The following is a 19,801-nucleotide window of genomic DNA, read 5'->3' on the forward strand; positions in this document are numbered from 1 at the left end:
GATAAGAACTTCCCAAAGGAGAACCCACTAAACAAGATCTTTAACAGAAACACGGTGAAAGTCAGCTACAGCTGTATGCCGAACTTTGCCAACGTTATCAAATCTCACAACGCAAAAACTGCTTCGAACCACAACAAACCAGATCTGGACCACAGAACCTGCAACTGCCGAAACAAAGAGCAATGCCCACTCCAAGGAAATTGCCTGGCCTCTAACATCATCTATAAAGCCAAAGTGGAAAAGACCAACGAAGACGACCCTAAAGTTTATCTCTTATACACATCTAGATGTGTATAAGAGACAGCTCCAGATACATATGGGAACTCAAAAAGAAAAATCAACCATTCACCATCTCTTGGTCTATCATCACCAAAGCCCAGGCATTCAACAACAAGACGAAACGATGCGACCTATGTATATCAGAGAAGCTTGCCATCATCAACGCGGGAAGGACGAGACTCCTAAATGTATGTATGTGTGTGTGTGTGTGTGTGTGTGTGTGGTAAAATACTGTACAATTTTAGAAACAATAGTTCAAAGCAAGTCGGCATACTATAAAGGCTTAATGATATATGTAAAAATAAACAGTGATAAGGGGGAACAAGGAATGATCAAGTGATGGACTGTGGGAAAGCATAACGAGTTATGCCTCGACCTATATATAGGGCCTATCTATACATTTTTATGGGCCTACTTTTATTTATTTAATTCTTAGTATATTTTTAATTAATTATTTTTAATCGTCGCTTCATGTGTGTGTGTGTGTAATTTATTATTCATGAAAACAATTACAAAACAAAACAATGCACACGTTAACATATAAAATAGATAGTAGTTCATAGGAAGATTCAAAGCAGTATAAAGCCACTATCATCAGCAAGATGTTAACCTCCACCACTATTTACTTACAACTAGATTTAAAATAAAAATATTAACTTTAAACCATAAACATATACAGTATATACAAAATTAAAAATTTGTTTAAAATATATTTACATTAATTAATTAATTATTTATCATATACCGGTACGTATGTGCATATTTTTCAGTTAATTTATTCAATCTTTATTTAAATTTTAATTAACTATTAATATTATTAATATTGGGTTATTATTAATATTTATTAGTATTACTATTCTCATTCTCATCATCGTGATTATCATCATCATCATCCTCATCATCCTCATCATCTCATCCTAATCATCATCATTATCATCAAAGTCATCATCATCATCTCATCATCCTCATCCTTGTTCTCATAGGCCCTAATAAAGACTGATTTTATATGGATTTATGAGCGACAAAGCCTTGGTTAGCTGCATAATTATGTTTAAATATCATTCCAGACATAATGTGCATTCACACCGCATCCGAATTTTGGGATCGGAATCTTACAACCAATCAGAAAACCGGATTAGCAAGTACGCGTTCAGCGTATCGGGAACGCAGTCCTCTGTCCGAATCCGATGAATGTGAATGCAGCTTTAAAGAGCATGCATTCGCTTCTCTGTAAACTTTGGAATTACATTTATTAGAAACGTTAAGTAGCACGATCACAAAACATGCGCATCGAAATTAAATATAAAACAGCTTCATTATGAAATCGCTGTATATATGTTAATATACAGTATTAAAATGGATATCAGTTCCGAACAAGTAAACACTGCAAAACAAGGTCAAACGGCCTTTTTTAATAGGCTTACAGTTGTGTACTTGGTGGATTACTGGCTAATATAGATATTGGTAAAGTTATGCACAAACTGATGTATGTATCGTACTTTTGGTGGCCATGTGCTAGTACCTATGACATTTTATTCATCGTAACTAGGCCTACGTTTTGTGCGAACTCGACCATGCTAATGATCTAATCAAGACCCCAATTCAGTTTGCAGTACAGTTCAAACTCCTGCTATGAAATAGGTTTGGATGCGTTTTTGCGTTATATCATTATTAATAATAATAATAATGATAATAATAATAATAATAATAATAATAATAATAATAATAATAATAATAATAATAATAATAATAATAATAATAATAATAATAATAGGCCTATAATAATAATAAACATGCTTGCACTAGCTATATAATCGTATTCTTAAACTAATTACGCACATCGACGCGACAAATGCCTAATTGTTGGAAATTTTGTTGTACGAGACATACGAAGAGTCATATTAAGGATAAAATCTCCAAATTAAGGAGCGGAAACAATTATTATGAGAAATATACCGAATAATGAATTTATTTATATCAAGATCATTTACCAAGCCATCAATCAAAATCAGAATAATCTCTCCTTATTGAAACGTGTTGAAAGTTCAAACGATACAATAGCCTCATGTTGACTAGTAATGGTCGAGTAACCCTATAATCAATTCAGAACCACGTTTCTTAAACATAATTTACCTGAAGTTATAGTATTAATAATCATTATTCACTCATCGTACAAACATTAAAAAATCGATACTATTCTGTTAATAAGTTGTATATAAACAATTTCTTTATATCTTTTTATATTTGTATTTTTTAAAAATATTCTTTGTATGTATTTAAAGGCCAACTCAGACAGCGTCGGCAGGCGCAGCCGACCCGATTTATCGTCGGGGGCAGTCTTAAGCCGTTGTGAGAAATATTAAACATACGACGCGATTTGTTGTCGCGTCGGGTCTGTGTGAGTTAAACGCAGACGCGATGGTGTGCGTCGGGGGAAGTCGCATCGTAGAATATTAAACATGTTTATAAAAATATATATGGCAGGTACGCTCCTTCTATGATTGAAATGACCTGATGCAAGCACGAACTCCTAAGAACCAAACCAGTTCCGTTTCGATTTATTCGTACGAGAAATTTACCCACGATACAAATAATTAAATAGGTATGTGACGTCTTAAGAATATCCATCCAACTCAATCCAAGTTCAGTCAATTGTACTGAACATATGAATTAATCTTTCTCAACAACGAGGCAAGTTACAGAATAGAGCAACGACAATGGTCATAAATTCTGTAAAACGTTGATTAATATGTTGCGACTATCTTTGATACTACACAAACGCTATAGGCAATATAAAAATTTATAATAAATGCGGCATAAATAATGAGAATGATAAAACAATAATTAAATAATAATAATAATAATAATAATGATAATAATAATAATAATAATATTAATAATAATAATAATAATAATAATAATAATAATAATAATAATAATAATTAAAAAAATAATAATAATAACTAACAAAATCAAAACAACACAAAAAAAGACGGTGTGATTAAGGAGAATTAAGAAAAATCTCCTTGTTCAGTTAATTCAAGTAGAACACAATTTGTAGATACAGGGAAGCCATCCCTGAACATGAATTAACTTAACAAAGGAAGTATAGTATATATGTATGACTTTCTAAAGGAAATATAAAGTGAATAATAAAGTGATAAAATAAAATGGCAAATCATAACCAGGAAATATTTCAGTATGAATCGCACCTACATATAAATAGTTTATCTATATTAATAGACTACATAAATCATGATGATGAACTGCAGATATGCAAAGAATAAAACATTACATATAGTACTACAGTAACTATACTTTAAAAAGTTTACAAGGGATAAAAATTTAAAAAATAGTAGTAGGCCTAGTGCAGTAATAATAATAAAAATAGTAGGCCTAATAATAAGCAATAATAATGCAATTAATGATAATAAAAAATAAAGTATAGTAACATCAGTCTACAGGGTTAGACTTAATTTGTAACCTTAATGCCCATGGCCTTTTTAAATAATATTTACATAATTCATCAAATATTGTGTGTCCTATAATTACTAAATTTTCGGAAAACATAGATATGATCTGGGTACAGTCCCCACCTAACATATGAAATAAACCAACATCTTCATTTGACCAAAACAGATTCCATAACTCTGAAAATGATAGGCCTACATGGGGCATAAATTATGATGATGGTGGTGATGATGATGATGATTATGATGACCATCATGATCTTAATAATAATGATAATAATAATAATAATAATAATAATAATAATAATAATAATAATAATAATAATAATAATAATAATAATAATAATAGAAACATATGATGATGATCATCATCATCTTAACAATAATAGTAAAGATAATGATAACGATAATAACATAATACTGAAAATGATAAATGAAGATCATAACAATAATAGGGAGATTTCGCAACCTTACGAAAAAGGTAACGAATACGAATACGTCATTATCGTTATCGTGTCTCAAATATTCTTGAAAATATGCTGTAAGAACCGAATGATCCTTGATTCATGCAAAGGGCATGAATCGCTTACGTTGTAGCAGACATGTTACTGTAAAGGAATGGTTGTCTAAAAATGTGATGACGTAACAGTATTCGATATGAAAATATGCGAATTAATATAATGATAATTATAAATTAATAATTACACGTATACAACACGCCATGCAAAAAGTATATCAATTTGGTGGTTGAACCCCAATGTAATTCATACTATTTTGCATTAGAATGAATCTAATGAAAGACAAAACATAGGCCCGGTTTAATAATTAATTTATAAAGAATTTACATTATAATCGTTGTAGCGGGTGACATTTAGTGTACAAGGGTCTCTCATTTATTCGTTTTATTTTGTACAAATATTTTACCAATCAATATTGATACGTTTTTAGTACAATAATTAATATTTTATACGCGTATTTTTTATGGGAAAATTGTTGTGGGCTTTGCACGATCAGTGACCCAGTTTTCTTACAAGATGTAATTTCTATTGTTATTTTTATGCTGAGGCCTAAAGTGAGTTGCAATGTAATGTCAATAAATTTCAGAAATGCCATGAGGCGATGAGACCAACTGTTATTTGTTGCCCAAACGTCGCGGTTCGATGACGACACATTATTATTATGTTCATAAATGGTTTTAATAAACGCCTTATAACAACAATATAACACTTGAATGCTGATAGATTATCAGCGAAACGTCGTGTGAGTAAGTTTTTCTTAATATCTAAAAAATATATTAACTGGATCATCAAGAAAGAAGAAATCAACTCAATATAATTTTGTTTCGCAAATGCCATGGATGCGATGGCATCACCAAAACATTTTTTTTGTCCAATAAATTCCGTAGTTGTGCGATGATATGGAAACGGTGCCCAAATGCTAGGCCTATTAGACGACTGCATTATGTTGCACAAATAGTCGACGTATTAAAATGCCATACTGCGGCCAACAACAAAAATTAGAAAAAGGGTAATAAGCGGTGTCTATTGATGTAAAAATGCCGACGTAGATATTTGATCAGCGCTTTCGAAACTAACAGCCGTATAAACAATGATGCATGATAGGCGATCAACTATTATGCTGAAATAGAAATGGACGGTGATAGATGTTGATGTCTTGGCAGTGGTGGCTCCAGAAATATTCTGACAAGAAGTATTCTGAATCAAGGGGCCGCCTTGAGCCTCATCCATGGTCCTGGAATAAAATTCCCAATGGAAGAGTCATGATTTAGGATCACCCAAAATTGTGCTTCAAAAAAGATTGGCAATCAAAACAACGTTGTTTGGATCGGCAAATTAATGTTATTTCTCAAACTGCCTTATCGTGAAGTCGGGCGACCTGGGTCCACGCTTGTCTTACAGAATGGGGGGAGTTCCTCACGTCCCCTCCCCACTGTCTTGAATGGTGACTTTAACGATATAACCGTTTTCCTATTGAATTCTCCCAAATTTGTTATCTTGACGTTTATCATTCGGTTATCAGTGTAGCTAACTTATTGGCTCAGTGTTATTTTAAAGACTTAAGTGCATAGTAACATAAATCAAGAACGATCATGTTATGATATTGTTATACACATGCCCACGAATGTTTTCATGTTATAGAATATGTAACAGGAAAATATAGATATAATCTTGTTAGAATTTTCTAGAAATATGTTTGTAATGTCGATCACATCCCCTTCTCGTGTAGTACACAGACTAATGCAATATGAACAGAACCCCTGTCTATTATATTGCAGACATTTTGTATAATCAATTCGCAGTATTAGTGCGTTGTAAGATAAGGTCTTAAGGTAACTTTAAAGTCAACCGGAGCTCTGAGGTTGCAAATCTATGGTTACCAAATTTGCCTACACACCATTGAAAACAGAGAAGAGGACATATATGATACAAATAAGAGACAGGTATTAAGAGGATTGCATAACTGTACCGATAAAAAATTAATTTCTTTGGAAAAAAGTCCATGGCAAATTAAGCTCTACCACGTATTATGCAGGAAGCGATCCATCACAAACCGTTAATAGCATTCGAAACGCCGGTGTGAACGTTGTGGTTGTGTCAGAAAATAATGTTAAGACAAAGTCACAGCAACGTTTGAAACATTGAAATTGCGTTATGAAAATGCATCTATAGGCCTATCTCTACAAAAAAAAAATAAATAAAAAAAAAAAACAAAAAAAAAAACAAACAAACTTCTGAACATCGAACTGCAACGTTATAATAACGTAAAACGTTTACCTTGGGTGTTGCATGTAGTCTTTTGTCCTTCCATTCTTCAATTTCTTTTCTCTTAGCGTCCCATTTCTTGATATCGCTTTTATTTTCCAAAGCCTCACCAATGAGGGTAGTGAGAGCCGTTGCCGGCTTTTTGGCTTTTGGAACATTTTCAAGAGCTAGTTTGACTGCGTTTGCCCACAAACTGCGTTCTTCTTCCTCCCGTTTCTGTTCCTCCTGATCTGCCATCCTATTAATTTTTGTATTCAAATTCAAATTTCATAAAATATCGTATATGGTTTCATCTCGAAAGCGAGGTTAATTCAGCTGTTAATAGGTGAGCACTCCTCGTACAAACTTATACACTGAATCAGAAAAATAAATATCTAATGGACCTGTCGAAATAGTTTCACATACGAAGCAAATAATGTTTTGTAATCCCCATAATTTGTTATATACAAAGTAGCAGTCGTCCTTATCAGCAATATTTTAATATTTTTTGTGAATTTTACATGGTATCAACAACAACTAATTTCAGATAGTCGTTATAAGTAATAATTCCTTCAAATATAGAAAGTGAAAATAGAAAGTATTTGTTGACGAGATTGGTTTATCTCGCTACATGCCTCAATAGCATGCAAGCGGGAATATCTTGCGCAGTAACATCCATGGTAAAGTGACAAATATTGTATTTTGACAGAAATATATTCCGTGTTTCAATAAGACATGCTCCATGACAACGATCGCAACTCCACCGTCAAGAAATGAAAAATAATAGGTCCATGGAAAAAGCATTAATCCCAATACATTGCTTTGAGATACGCTTGACTAAACACAGTATGTAAATTGTTTTCTAGCTTACGAGTATTTGTCTTTACAGGGTTGTGTTATGAATTTGATCAATATTAGTTGTCTGGCAACAATTGGATATTTCAATAAGAAGGTCTTCTTGCTTTTGTTTTGCAATTTAGCCTATAACGCTTCGTTATAATATGAATTATAGAACCATAAAATTTGGCATTCATTATGTAAGTGGAATCAGTAGGTCAACTTGAGAAAACAAAAGAAAAAAAACAAAAACAAAAACAAAAACAAAAAAAAAAACAAAAAAAAAAAACAAAAAAAAAAAAACACGTAGGTTTAGAAACATCATGAACGTTTAGCAACACCAGGAACGTTATCATGGACGTTCTGAAATAATATTGAAAACAAAAGTAATTTTCGGAAATGATGAGAATGTTTGGAAACAAAACGAACGTGTAGAAACAGCGAGAATTGGATACATAAAAGTTTGGAAACCGTAGTGGATCTTTGATAACAACATAAACGTTTGGAAATAACTAGCAATGCTAAAAGTGTGTCCAGACTATCAAATTTTATTCGACAAAAACATGTGATATGCATAAATATCGTCATGATGACATCACATCATGGCCATATACAGGCACATTGTTACTATATGGCATACAGCATTTTTTTGTCAAATAGTGCGGATAGGGGCTAAAGTTTAAGTTTAATTCATTTCTACTGTCTTCTGAGTAGAATTAGGGAGCTTTCAATTTGTGTGACGACGCGACTCTGGAACGGAATCACTCATGCGTGACCGTCCTACCTTGCGCCCTACGTTCTCTACATACGTAGATTTGGCCAAATTACGTTTTAGAATCTACTCGACAAGGTGACCTTAACGTTCTCGCATGCGCAGATGACTTTTAGTGACGTCATTACGTTCGACGTCCTACCGTCTTCGTGCAATCGAATGCTCCTAAATATCATGATGTGGAGTTGTACCTTGTGGTTAAGATGGTTGTTTTCCAATCCCATGGTTCTGGGCTCAATTCCTGCTAATGCCGTGCAGATCTGCACTCTCAGGTGTCTATAATGAGACCAGGTTTATGTACAGTATCTCAATTGTCTGTATGTCTGTCTTGTGAAAGATATTGCGTGAGTAAAAGTAACTTCATAATGCTTGGCTCATGTGGCTAAACAATGATAAAAAATGATTACATATTAAAAGGCTTTATCACTTAATAATTGAAAATTAACGATACCCATTTACAACAGCCTTACAATCACAAAATAACCAGCCATGTCTAGCTAGTCTTGTGTTGATCAATGTTTTGATCGCCGTTGATGGAATTGTTTACGAAATATAGTAGACCAGGTTGTCTATAGTTGTGTAAATATAATAAATGATAATCGATTAACAGGCAATTTACCAATATTTATATCTATACAAGCTCCATTTATACACAAATATCCCTTTATTTTGAGTAGGCGGCACATCACGATCTCATTCTATTATGAGCTGCGATGCACTTGTATTGTGATTGAGAAAAACAGAATCAATGCAAATGCAGCCACTCTTAAAACACTAAACAATAAAATCAATATCAACAATATTAATCGATCAGTCAATTCCTAGTCATTCACCAAATCGATCAATCATTACAAAAAGAACTCGTAGCATATCAACTGCGTACTTATTTAATAGATGACAAATATAGTTTTCCTTTAATTACAATCACGTATGACCTACCATCTGAACACTCGCACTGACAACATATACTTTTGAATAAACTTCGTAATTTTTACATAGATTTTGGCCTATGCGGGATTTTGTCATAGAAAAATTCCAAAGTTTAGGTCCACTTATGTGTAAAAAGTGCTGACTGAATGCAAATGGTACATGAAATTCATTTTTTAGTATACTGTGCTTGCGCAGATATAATCTATGCTGTGGTACTGACATTTTTGTTTAAAATGGAATGTGCATTTTTGTGTGAAATGGAATAATAATAATAATAATAATAATAATAATAATAATAATAATAATAATAATAATAATAATAATAATTTATTGACTCTATACAGACACCATTTACATCAGCGGCACTCATGAGGTGCGTCAATCATCACGAATAATTTAAATGAAAACAACTTAACTTGAAAAATACATTAAAAAAGCACCTTAAGACTGGTAATTTCAATTTATTATATTTGAAACGCATGCTAAGTACAGTGTGTTGACAGATGACCAATCACTGATAGCACTTTGTCCGAGAATAATATTGACCTATTTTCTGCAGTATACCAATGCTCCTATATCATATCAGGAGCCTTCTTTTTCTTTCAAAAATTGTGAGAAACATAACGCAAAATATATAGGACGTCTAACGTTTGGCAGGAACTCTATAATATTAAGTTTGCAAATGTCGTAGATATTGAGTATTTTCTATGTTTTAAATAATGGTTCAGATGTCTGGCTTGTTACATTAAGATTGAATACAGCCAACGAATAAATAATATCATGGTAACATATAACAATGACAATGACGTACCATTCATGCACGAAACCCAGTAGTAGCAATCTATTCATGTGAGGGCGCTATTTGTTTTTCAGAATAGTAAACAAAGTTCATGTAAAGCATCACCGGTTGTTAAAAATCAATAGTATACAGATTATCAGAATTTGAATTTCGTTGAAATTATAAAGATTACCAAATCCATGTTTTTACATTGCTTATTCATTATGTACCACTGTGCTCCTAATGGTAGCGACGGGGGAGCTATGCTTCCCCGACGGGGTGGGGGAAACGGGGCTATATCCCCAGCCCCCTGTCTCTTATACACATCTAGATGTGACCAAAGCCATCACTTAGGCTTAAGTTAAGAAGTCAAAATGAAGTTAGAGATGCAGCAAATGGGACTTTCTAAGTTTTACAACAGACTAATCAGAACATAGTAAAGAATACACGGTTGTCTCACAAACAGTACAGTTCGTTTCGTGGGACCTTTGCAGCAACACTTAAGGGGCGGAGCTTAGCGGAAAGGGCCATTGATTAACACGTAATCAATGAAATGCTATAAATAAATATAGTCAGGTAGGCTAGTTATGTGATGCTTTGGAATCCTATAAATATATTCGATTTGATTGATTAACGTACTTGAATTGTGACTAACAAACGACAGGCTATCATTAACTTAAACACGATTCGCTGGACAGCTATAGGCTTAAATTCTCAAGTTGTTGAATGTCGGATGATAACGCCCACAAGGCAGATACATTATTTACAAGTGAATACCTCCGTCAATGGCCTCCATTTACCTAATGACTTTATTCAAAAGTAATTATGTACTGCCTTTTACAAAATACTGAATAATTGATGTCAATGAAAGTGATATGAACCTCTTGATTACCACGTTGGGGTATGCCGATCAGCCTATTCATGGGACCACATCTGTCTCTTATACACATCTAGATGTGTATAAGAGACAGATCACGATTTATTGTGATTGCTGTTCATAATATTGTGGTCTAAAAAGACAATATTTGCCATTCTAAATATCAAATCTCTCCCCCTGACCTCATGGTTTTTACTCTTGAACCTTGACCTGAGACAATAAGCAACCAATGGGTGCAGACCCCGTAACCTGTCTCTTATACCAACCACATGTGTTAAGTCCCCCACCCCTCGCTCTGACTAATGACCGGACCACTTGCAAAATGCTTCCGACGGCTATATGACAATAGTGTTGCTTTCATTAGGCGGGGGTGGAGGCACTTGTTCTTGTTTTATCATCGACGATTCACTTTTTATCATCGACGATTCATTTTTTTCATTACCGACGATTCACTTTTTTGTCATCGACGATTCACCTTTTTCATCATTGACGGTTCACTTTCCATAATCGACGACTCACATTTTTCATGACCGACGGGTTCACATTTCATCATCGCCGGTTCACTAGTTATCATGGAATTGTTGTTTGACCGGCGTTCCATAGTTTTTTTTTTAACGTTTTTTTGTACTACCGTATATAATTCTTTCTCTGACATTCGTTATGGCGAACGTTGCGAAGGTCTAAATCTGCGCCTGCTGTATCCAGGCGAGAATAAAAATGATTTTAGTGAAATCTCGAAGGAAGATGAGTTTATACGCGGCTAAAATTGACAAGCAAGCGGCGGGGAAAATACTAAAATTTAATGAAAAAGTCGTTGCTTGTACGACGGATTAAAGGCGGTCCTACTTGGAACTGCTCTGATTGGTCAAGGAGGTTTGGTGGATGGATTTCTGGAAAGTGCAAAAAGTGATTTTTGAATTTTCTACCCTAAAATATGTGGACCTTTGCAATTGGAGGAGTGGGGGGAGGGGTTCGTAAGCACCCGTCATCTCATCCCCTCTCTCTTAGTACGGGCTGTTATACTACAGTATGTAATATCGTAAATTGAAATTTCAGCTCTTTTAGACAGGGTATTATCAATTCTCTCTCGGGGCGAATCTGCAGTTCCCCATTGAAAAGGCATCTCCCACTAATTCCCAGCATTGACATTACTTTTCTACAGAAAAAAAAAATGCCCAAACATAAGCAAATTAAAAATATTCCCTTCTTAATAATGCCGGTGTACCGGCAATCACTCAAATGTGTTCCACAGTTACAGGGCTCACTTCAAAGCGAAATCTCACTGGTTATACTATGCCACCAAAGAAAGAACTTGTTCTATATTTCGCTAGATTACACAATGTCGGCTGTATGCTACTATAGCTCTATTTCGCTTATTATAGTACCTCATAACCCAAACATCTTTCCCTAATGCTTGCTATATCCATATTTATGTTTCTATTTCTGTATGCAAGTTCGCAATAATTGAATGCGAAGGTGCTTCAAATTCATAAAAGCATAGACAAATTAAAATTTATAGATTTATAGAACTACTGTTCAGTACAAATGTATTTTTGTAGACATCTTGTCTGCTCACACATTGAAATTACTACAATAAAATGTTTATATTACTGCATGGCTTTTGCCAAAATGCATCCCAGTGGCGGACTCATTGTAATAATCATCATTATCTTAAAATTATTATTATTATTTTATTAAGCCTATTATTTGAATTTTCTTGGTAAGCCTATATTATTTGTTTAAAGCAATGTGTAATATGTGGTATCTAAATATAACATTATTATTATCATTATTAGATTCAATGACAAAATCACACCTTGTTGGTTCTACTAAAATCAAAACAGAAGATATAATTGTAGAACAACGTATTACATTGCATTTGATGATTTTACCGAGAGGTCACGTCATAAAATTTAGATAAAAAACCCTCTGAAAATCGTTTTTTTTAAAAATGCATCGTTAATAAAAAAAAAATTTCAATTGCAAGCTAAAGCAGTAGTAGCGAGCTTTGGAGCTTGACGGATTCACTAATCCGTGACCGTCCTACGTTGGTTATATGCACAACATAAATTCGGGCTAAACTGCATTCTAGAATTCCAGAGGACAACGAGAACTCTGTGTTTTGAGCATGCGCAGATAACTTTTTGTGACGTCATTACGTTCTAGGTCGCTGTGCATTCGAAAGCTTCCTAACAATAAATGCTTGTTGTACACCACAGAGACAGTTTTGATAAGGTCTCAACGGGTTTATATTATTCTCATGAAGACTGAACCAACTCTACCAAACGTGGTACACCTCAAGCATTTATTCTTATTGTTATTTTGTATTGCAAACTTTCAAACAATATTTTACACAAAGTAAGAAAACAAAGTTTTGCATTTAATTTTCCAAGTTTATTAGGCTAACCTTGGCAGTCTTTAAAGATATACAGAAAAGATATATTTACATGTCCATTTATTGACAGGGAAAATTCTTTCTCATTAATTCAGATTTTTAATTGTAAGTTAATAATGCATGTAAATATACAAATTTCACAATTCAAATTTGGAACTGGATTTTAAATTTTTTTTAGCTGAATATATTTTTTAATGTCACTTTATTATTAAATCAGCACAAAGTCTTCACTATTTCATCATTTTAAAATAACACAGTTTACAAAAAGCAGCCTAGCTCAGTCAGCTTAACTGGTGGTAGCCACTGTGTGTGCGTTGAACCATGGAGATCCTTTCAGTACTTTCGGTTCCTGGCTCTAATCCATTGCTGCTCTCTTTGCATTGCTGCTGCAAGGTAGCGTAATGGAAGTTTACAATAGCGCATCATCTTTTGGATGGGACATTTAAGCTATTGGTCAAGTGTGTCAATTTGTACATGTAAAAGAACGCAGTAGAATCTTTGGAAAAGAGCAGGGGGTTGTCTTGGTAAAATGCTCAATTCACCACCAAAAGGACCCAGTGGAATACTGGTGAGTCCACAGATTTTGGCTAGCAACAGTACAGCATTCAAATTGAGAATAGTAACTAAATGTTTGTCACTGTCAAAGCAGCATCATTGGTGGCACCAGCACTGAGCTCGGGGTCGAGGTGGGAAGCATGCACCCTCTGTTGCCAGATGCAACTCAAGGTTGTAGGCCTAAACATTAATTTGCTGATCTAACAAAATTTATTGTGATTGCTGTTCATAATATTGTGGTCTAAAAAGACAATATTTGCCATTCTAAATATCAAATCTCTCCCCCTGACCTCATGGTTTTTACTCTTGAACCTGAGACAATAAGCAACCAACGGGTGCAGACCCCGTAACAGGCTAGTTGGAGCCACCACTGAACGACGTATGTTCAAGTAGATTGAGACTGGACGTGCTGCTCAGCGCCTTTACTGATGAATCGCAATCGTTGCTGTAGAGGCTGTCTTAATTCCTTGATGACGGATTCTGCTTTATTCTTCACAACGTCACCTGTAAACATATATTTGATGTGATATCTGTTCTAAAGTTAAGGATTACAATTGAAGGTTTGAATGCAGCAATGGGATTACTTTTTCATGATTGTTTGAATAATATGGAAATGATATATGATTGATGGGAGACTGACTGATTGAATGATTGATAGATGGTAATATGTTAATACTGGGATGGATATTAGTGTAAGATACCTTTCAGAGTTCTGACTGTAGCTTTTGCTGTCCTCACAAAAACAGACAACAGAGCCAAGTAACAACCTCCATGCAAATATTAGGATGAATATTAAGAATCATATGTCATATCATATGATAATTAATATTCATCCTAATATTAAGTATCATATGTCATATCATATACAATTAAAACAAAAAAAAGGTATGGCTGACTGGCCAGATTGCCCAAAAGCAACACAACTTTACTGTCAAGGGCTCTCCTGGAAGCACATACAGTACAATAATACATAATACATTTGAGTATATTAAAATATATATAAATATAAATAGACCATCTCTTTTAACAATTTCATTAAAAAATTAATTTAATTTCATTAAAAAGTTACTAAAGTAAATTACTTATTTAAGTAAAAGATGACAATGAAAAATGACTTGCTCACTGCTATTGTTGTTACCAATTATCTTCCAAAATGATCTAAAATTAAGAAATTTAGACCCAAGTTTCTTTATATATTTTGTATTTTATGTCTTGTTGTTTTTATCCAGTTTTCTACCTCATTTCTAGCAACCGATTTTGTTTTATACCTGTTTATGTTGTATGGAACACAATAAAAGAAACTTGAACTAGAATATACTTATTTTTGGTTGCCATTTTCTTACAAATAATGAAAATCTTGATGTTTTATGAAGGGCACAGGGAGGTTTTAAAGATGAAAATTTTAAAAATGTTCTGTTGTTTAAAAGTGTCAACATAATTTAAATATATTTATTTTATCAATTGTATGTTCTGTGGCATATCTAGGAGAATTGGATGATGATGAGGGGGGTGGGGAGAGAGTGGCAAAGCTTGATAATTAGGTCAGGGGAAACCAGCTTGCAAAATAAGGTGATTTGAGGTAATTTTGATCTACATGACCATGATATTTTTTTTTAGGGGGGGAGGGGAAGTAATTTTTCTTGGGGGAAGGGGAACCTCCCACAGACCCCCTAGATACACCACTTACTCAGTAGTAAGGCTGTACATTGCCAGGGCTCTCTGTGTTACATATTGAATAAAAAAAATCTTTAAATGATAACTAACGACTGATAGGTAATAATGTCTTTATACTACGATGATTGATGGCTGATATATTGACAGGTGATAATGCATAATTACTAGCATGATTGATTACTGACTAAATGTTAGATGAATTGTAATGTGTTGATTGTGACAACTCAAAGATTAATAAGTTAACATTAGGATGACTCATATGCGACTGATCGATAATGTGTAATATTGGGAAAGAACAGCATAGCTTAGTTGGCTATAGCAGTCACGGTTTGTGCAATGATCCGTGAACCTTTGGCCCAATTCCAACTGAAAAAGAGAGTGGTAACCATTAGTGTTGCATAAATGCATACATAGAGGGCCCTGTGAAGGATACAGAAAGTCGCATATCGGGTCCATGTGTTGGAGATGGGCACAGTTCTTGTCAACTGCAGCTAACATGTCATAGAACTCACTGGTAATCTACAAAAAACAAAATGATAAAGGTTATAAAAAAATGTAGTGGCTTAAATAAATTTCTAATTCTGTCCTAAACAGAATCCATACATACAATAACATCCAATCAGAATCAGTAATTTGCTTAAGACGGTGTAACAATAGCTAATGCTTACAAAACACTCCTGAATGAATGCAACAAATTAGATGATGATTAAACACTTTATTCTATTTTCTTAAAAAAAAAGTAACAGATGGTTTTCAAATTAAGCTTAAATTAGTCTAGAGCTTGTAACAGTGGAGGAAGGGAATGTTATTCCAAGGTGTGGAGGCTGAGGAAACAAAAGTGAGTTTGCAATACATTTAATTCTAAGTGCTTTTATAGTGAGACGTCCTATTTACTTAGCTGAGTGAAACTATCAATCATCGAATGGTGACAAGTGTAGGAGACAATTACAGGAAAGGTTGAAGGTCCAAAAAAAAATAAAAATAAAATGTAAAAATGACTAAAAGAAAAGAGTTTTTTAACTCAACCCATTTTCAAATTCCCTCTATTCATTTACCCCTTCTCAACTTCCTTTAGTTAAGTTTTTTTTTTAATTTGTCCATAACGAATTAAATATAATTAGAATTATAAAGCAAATAAATCCATTGTAATACTGCTCCAGGCACTATTCTATTCATGTTGTCTATCTATACTATACCATTCTATAAATTCATCAGGTATATAAATTAATTCATTATATCATACTAGTTAAATTCCATATGACTTTCCAGTCTAGGTATATTTTCTACACTTTTGACTATTCATAATAATTATCTTATTAATAATATTAATTTTATCCTAGCTAAACAGTAGGCACTTACATTAAGCAAACATCGGGTCCTCTCCTCATGAAACCTCTGAAGGAATGGGCCAACGAGATGACACACAAACAGCAACTGTTCCTCCGTTTTCACCAGTGGATGAACTTCCTTCGTCAAAAATCTAGAATACAAATTTATGCAGTTAATGCTTGAATCCTCAGGAAGAAAATGAACATTTGGAAGAACTGTTGTTATGATCACAATTTAAACTTCTTATACACAATGAAAATACATATAAATTATTTGTATATTATTTCATCAATCAATAAATCAATCAACTGTAGCCCCATAAATTATGTTTTATATATTTCTGACCACAAAATGAAAATAATTCACTTTTTTGCCATTGTGTTATCCAGGTTTTGTACCTGGTTATTAAATCTTATGTTTTGTTTCATTAATAAACACAATACTCACAAAGAAATAGCCAGAATTTAACTTGTGGATCTGACTTTGTTTGGTTTTCTTTTCACTGATGATTTTTTAAATAGAAAAAACTGACTTTTTCTGATGCTTTTTATTTTTATTTTACTTGTTGCTTTTCTTTATCGTACATGTAACATGTTTTTTCAGATATTGCCAAACAAAACCAAATAAAATTCACATTTTTGGTGGCATTTTTTAAACAAAACTTACAGTCTCTGTTACATTAAGGCAGGAGAGAGAATGCAGAATTTGACAGTACGGCTGGAGTTCAGAAAATACATCAGGTAAAATATGAGTATGGTGACTCCAAAGAATGACAAACGTGAGGCCATAATTAAATCATTAGTTAAAATAAGGACATTTCCAGGCATTCCTTTTTAATCTAACGCTAGATACATTTACGTTACCATTTTTTAAAACAAATTTACAATCTACAGATCCACCCCTCTCCCCCCACCCCCCAAAAAAAGGAGAAAACCAAGGAGGTAAAGGGGAGAGAGACAAGATAATGGAACTGAATGTGCAGAATAATTTGTGTACTTGTATTAAATTTATTTTACTATACCACACCCCCTCCCCACCCAGGGCACAGTGTTTGGTACTGCACATGGCCCCTACACAGACTTTTCTCTGAAAATGCCACTGCTATTCTTCAACGTTGCTTGTTTAATAAGTTTAGTCGTCTGGTACTCAATGTAATCCGTACATATTTGCATATACAATTCACATTACTCATTACAACATTACAATAACATTACAACAAACTCTAAACATGAGAAGGCATTACAAAGCATTTTTCTTACATCAATTAAAGGGGCTTAATCTTCGATTATTTTCAAGATTTCTTGATTCGGCGTCACTTGGCTTATTCAGCTTAAGTATTCAAGATATAGACAAACACGAAGACAATACTAATTCATCATTGACCACTGATTATATTTATTGAGCAATACTTACTGGGGGAGGAGAGTGAGTTGGCCTATACTTGAGTGCAGCCAGACGGCATGTGTCAAAGCTAACACGTAAGAACATGGCGCCTCGCTGAATGAAGTGTGTGCAGAGGCAAAATCAAAGATTGCGAAGAGACCTTGAACGGGGCTGCTCATGCCGTTTAAGAGAGGGCTTTTGAGTGTTTGGAGAATGCGGTCATTAATCACTGACAGATACGAGTCCTGAAATGTGTAAATAGTGATAGAACAAGTTAACAAGTTAATGGGCCACTAGTGTAATCATAAAATTGATGTTAAAACAATTGGCATTTTATGTCTCTCAAGTATAGTTTAATGGGTTTGGTTTCAATAATGATCTTCGAACTATTTTAGTCCATCAATTAACCAGGGGTGAATCTGGGTTCAAATTTAGGAGGGGTATAGGAGGGGTAAAAATGTTCTTAACAAAACCCCACCCAAAAATATACATACATAAAAATTTGAGTAGTTGCATACATATTCTTTTTTTTCATGAATCGTTGAACCCAAAAAAGAAAGGGGTCGGTAATCCTCCCCAAGAAAATTTTGATTCCTAGATGGTGGGTAATATGAGCTTTCCCAACTTCCCAACTAAAATAAAAAAAATTCAGCTGACCGCCTCCAGGTCCGCCAATGAATTAACAACATATTACTTACAGGAAGTGAGGTAATCACCAAGGCGACAGCATTAATCCACATCATGAGCTTCTCGCGAGGAATACCAGATGGGCTGGCAATAGAGAAAAATTAATTTACATAAATAATTTAAGAATGATGGTAATAGAATGTTTGATGAAAGAGAAAGATGGGAATTATAAAGAAAAAAAGGAGATATCCATGAAATATATCATCTTAAAAAAAAAAATGAATTAGATGAAATAAATAATAATAAAATACAATAAATATAGTACATACTTCTTCAAAACGACATCAAGTAGGGCATTACTGATGGTACTACTCTGCGGACATAATGCCATCAATTCAATGCAAGTAACGTGTACAGCGTGACTCGCAGCATTTGGAAACTCATTAAAACGCCAGTCACATCCCTTGAACGCTTCAGGAACATCGCCAGAGATTGGTGCATCGCATCAGTTAAGAAAGAAAACAGAAGTTTTGTTATTGTTGACATATGTGGTGAAGACAAACCAAACCAGTCACTCCAATTGTGCTTCAGAGATAATGGCCAAAATATGCTGGAATCTTAAAATGTTTGAAATCTATTTTATCGCACTTAACTTTACACACATCATGCTACGTTGGTACTTTCCCCAATTGCGACGTTAAAACAACATCTTTTTTACAATTTGGTGATGAGAAATATAGAAATCATAAACTGTTTTTAAATAGCTATATGTTTAATCTTCTGTAATTTCTTAATAAAATGTCAGATTTAAACGATCCTTTTATTATTTTATTACATTAGTTTTACTGTTTAACCCTGTATTAATAACTAAAAATCTATTTTTCGTAAGGAGTGACAGGTTTGGCTTGTCTTTGCCACATACGTCAGAGACTGCACTTTTTTAAATTACACCATTTTTAAAGATGGATGACTGGTTTGGCTTTTGTTTCAAACATATTCATGGACATGGCAAAATGGATATTTGAGGTAACTTTAGTTGCATGCCTGTTGATTACATGCAAATGACAATTTCAATGGAAGGGCGGTTGAGAGGACTAGGGGAAAGCACTTTTTTGAGAGCATGCACCCTCCCG

General features: G+C 33.8%; 2 protein-coding genes across 3 annotated transcripts in view; both read right to left on the reverse strand.

Annotated features, from left to right (window-relative positions):
• The window catches only part of LOC117120380 (serine/threonine-protein phosphatase 6 regulatory ankyrin repeat subunit B-like), a 74,895-nt gene extending 67,631 nt beyond the window's left edge, over positions 1–7,264 (reverse strand). For both annotated transcript variants that reach the window (XM_033265429.1, XM_033265423.1), the window contains exon 1: positions 6,545–7,264. In XM_033265429.1, the coding sequence (XP_033121320.1) occupies positions 6,545–6,769 (225 nt within the window). In that variant the 5' untranslated portion in view covers positions 6,770–7,264. The remainder of the gene's footprint in view (positions 1–6,544) is intronic.
• A 5,813-nt stretch (positions 7,265–13,077) lies between these two features.
• The window catches only part of LOC117120401 (mediator of RNA polymerase II transcription subunit 23-like), a gene marked incomplete at its 5' end in the record, with an annotated part of 24,292 nt that continues 17,568 nt past the window's right edge, over positions 13,078–19,801 (reverse strand). The window contains 6 exon segments of the mRNA XM_033265449.1: positions 13,078–14,185; positions 15,763–15,848; positions 16,689–16,809; positions 18,072–18,286; positions 18,740–18,812; positions 18,998–19,163. Coding sequence (XP_033121340.1) covers positions 14,041–14,185; positions 15,763–15,848; positions 16,689–16,809; positions 18,072–18,286; positions 18,740–18,812; positions 18,998–19,163 — 806 coding nt within the window. The 3' untranslated portion in view covers positions 13,078–14,040.

Source organism: Anneissia japonica, unplaced genomic scaffold, assembly GCF_011630105.1.
Source record: "Anneissia japonica isolate Jap-2015-1 unplaced genomic scaffold, ASM1163010v1 scaffold250_len512249_cov173, whole genome shotgun sequence".
Lineage (NCBI taxonomy): Eukaryota > Metazoa > Echinodermata > Crinoidea > Comatulida > Comatulidae > Anneissia > Anneissia japonica.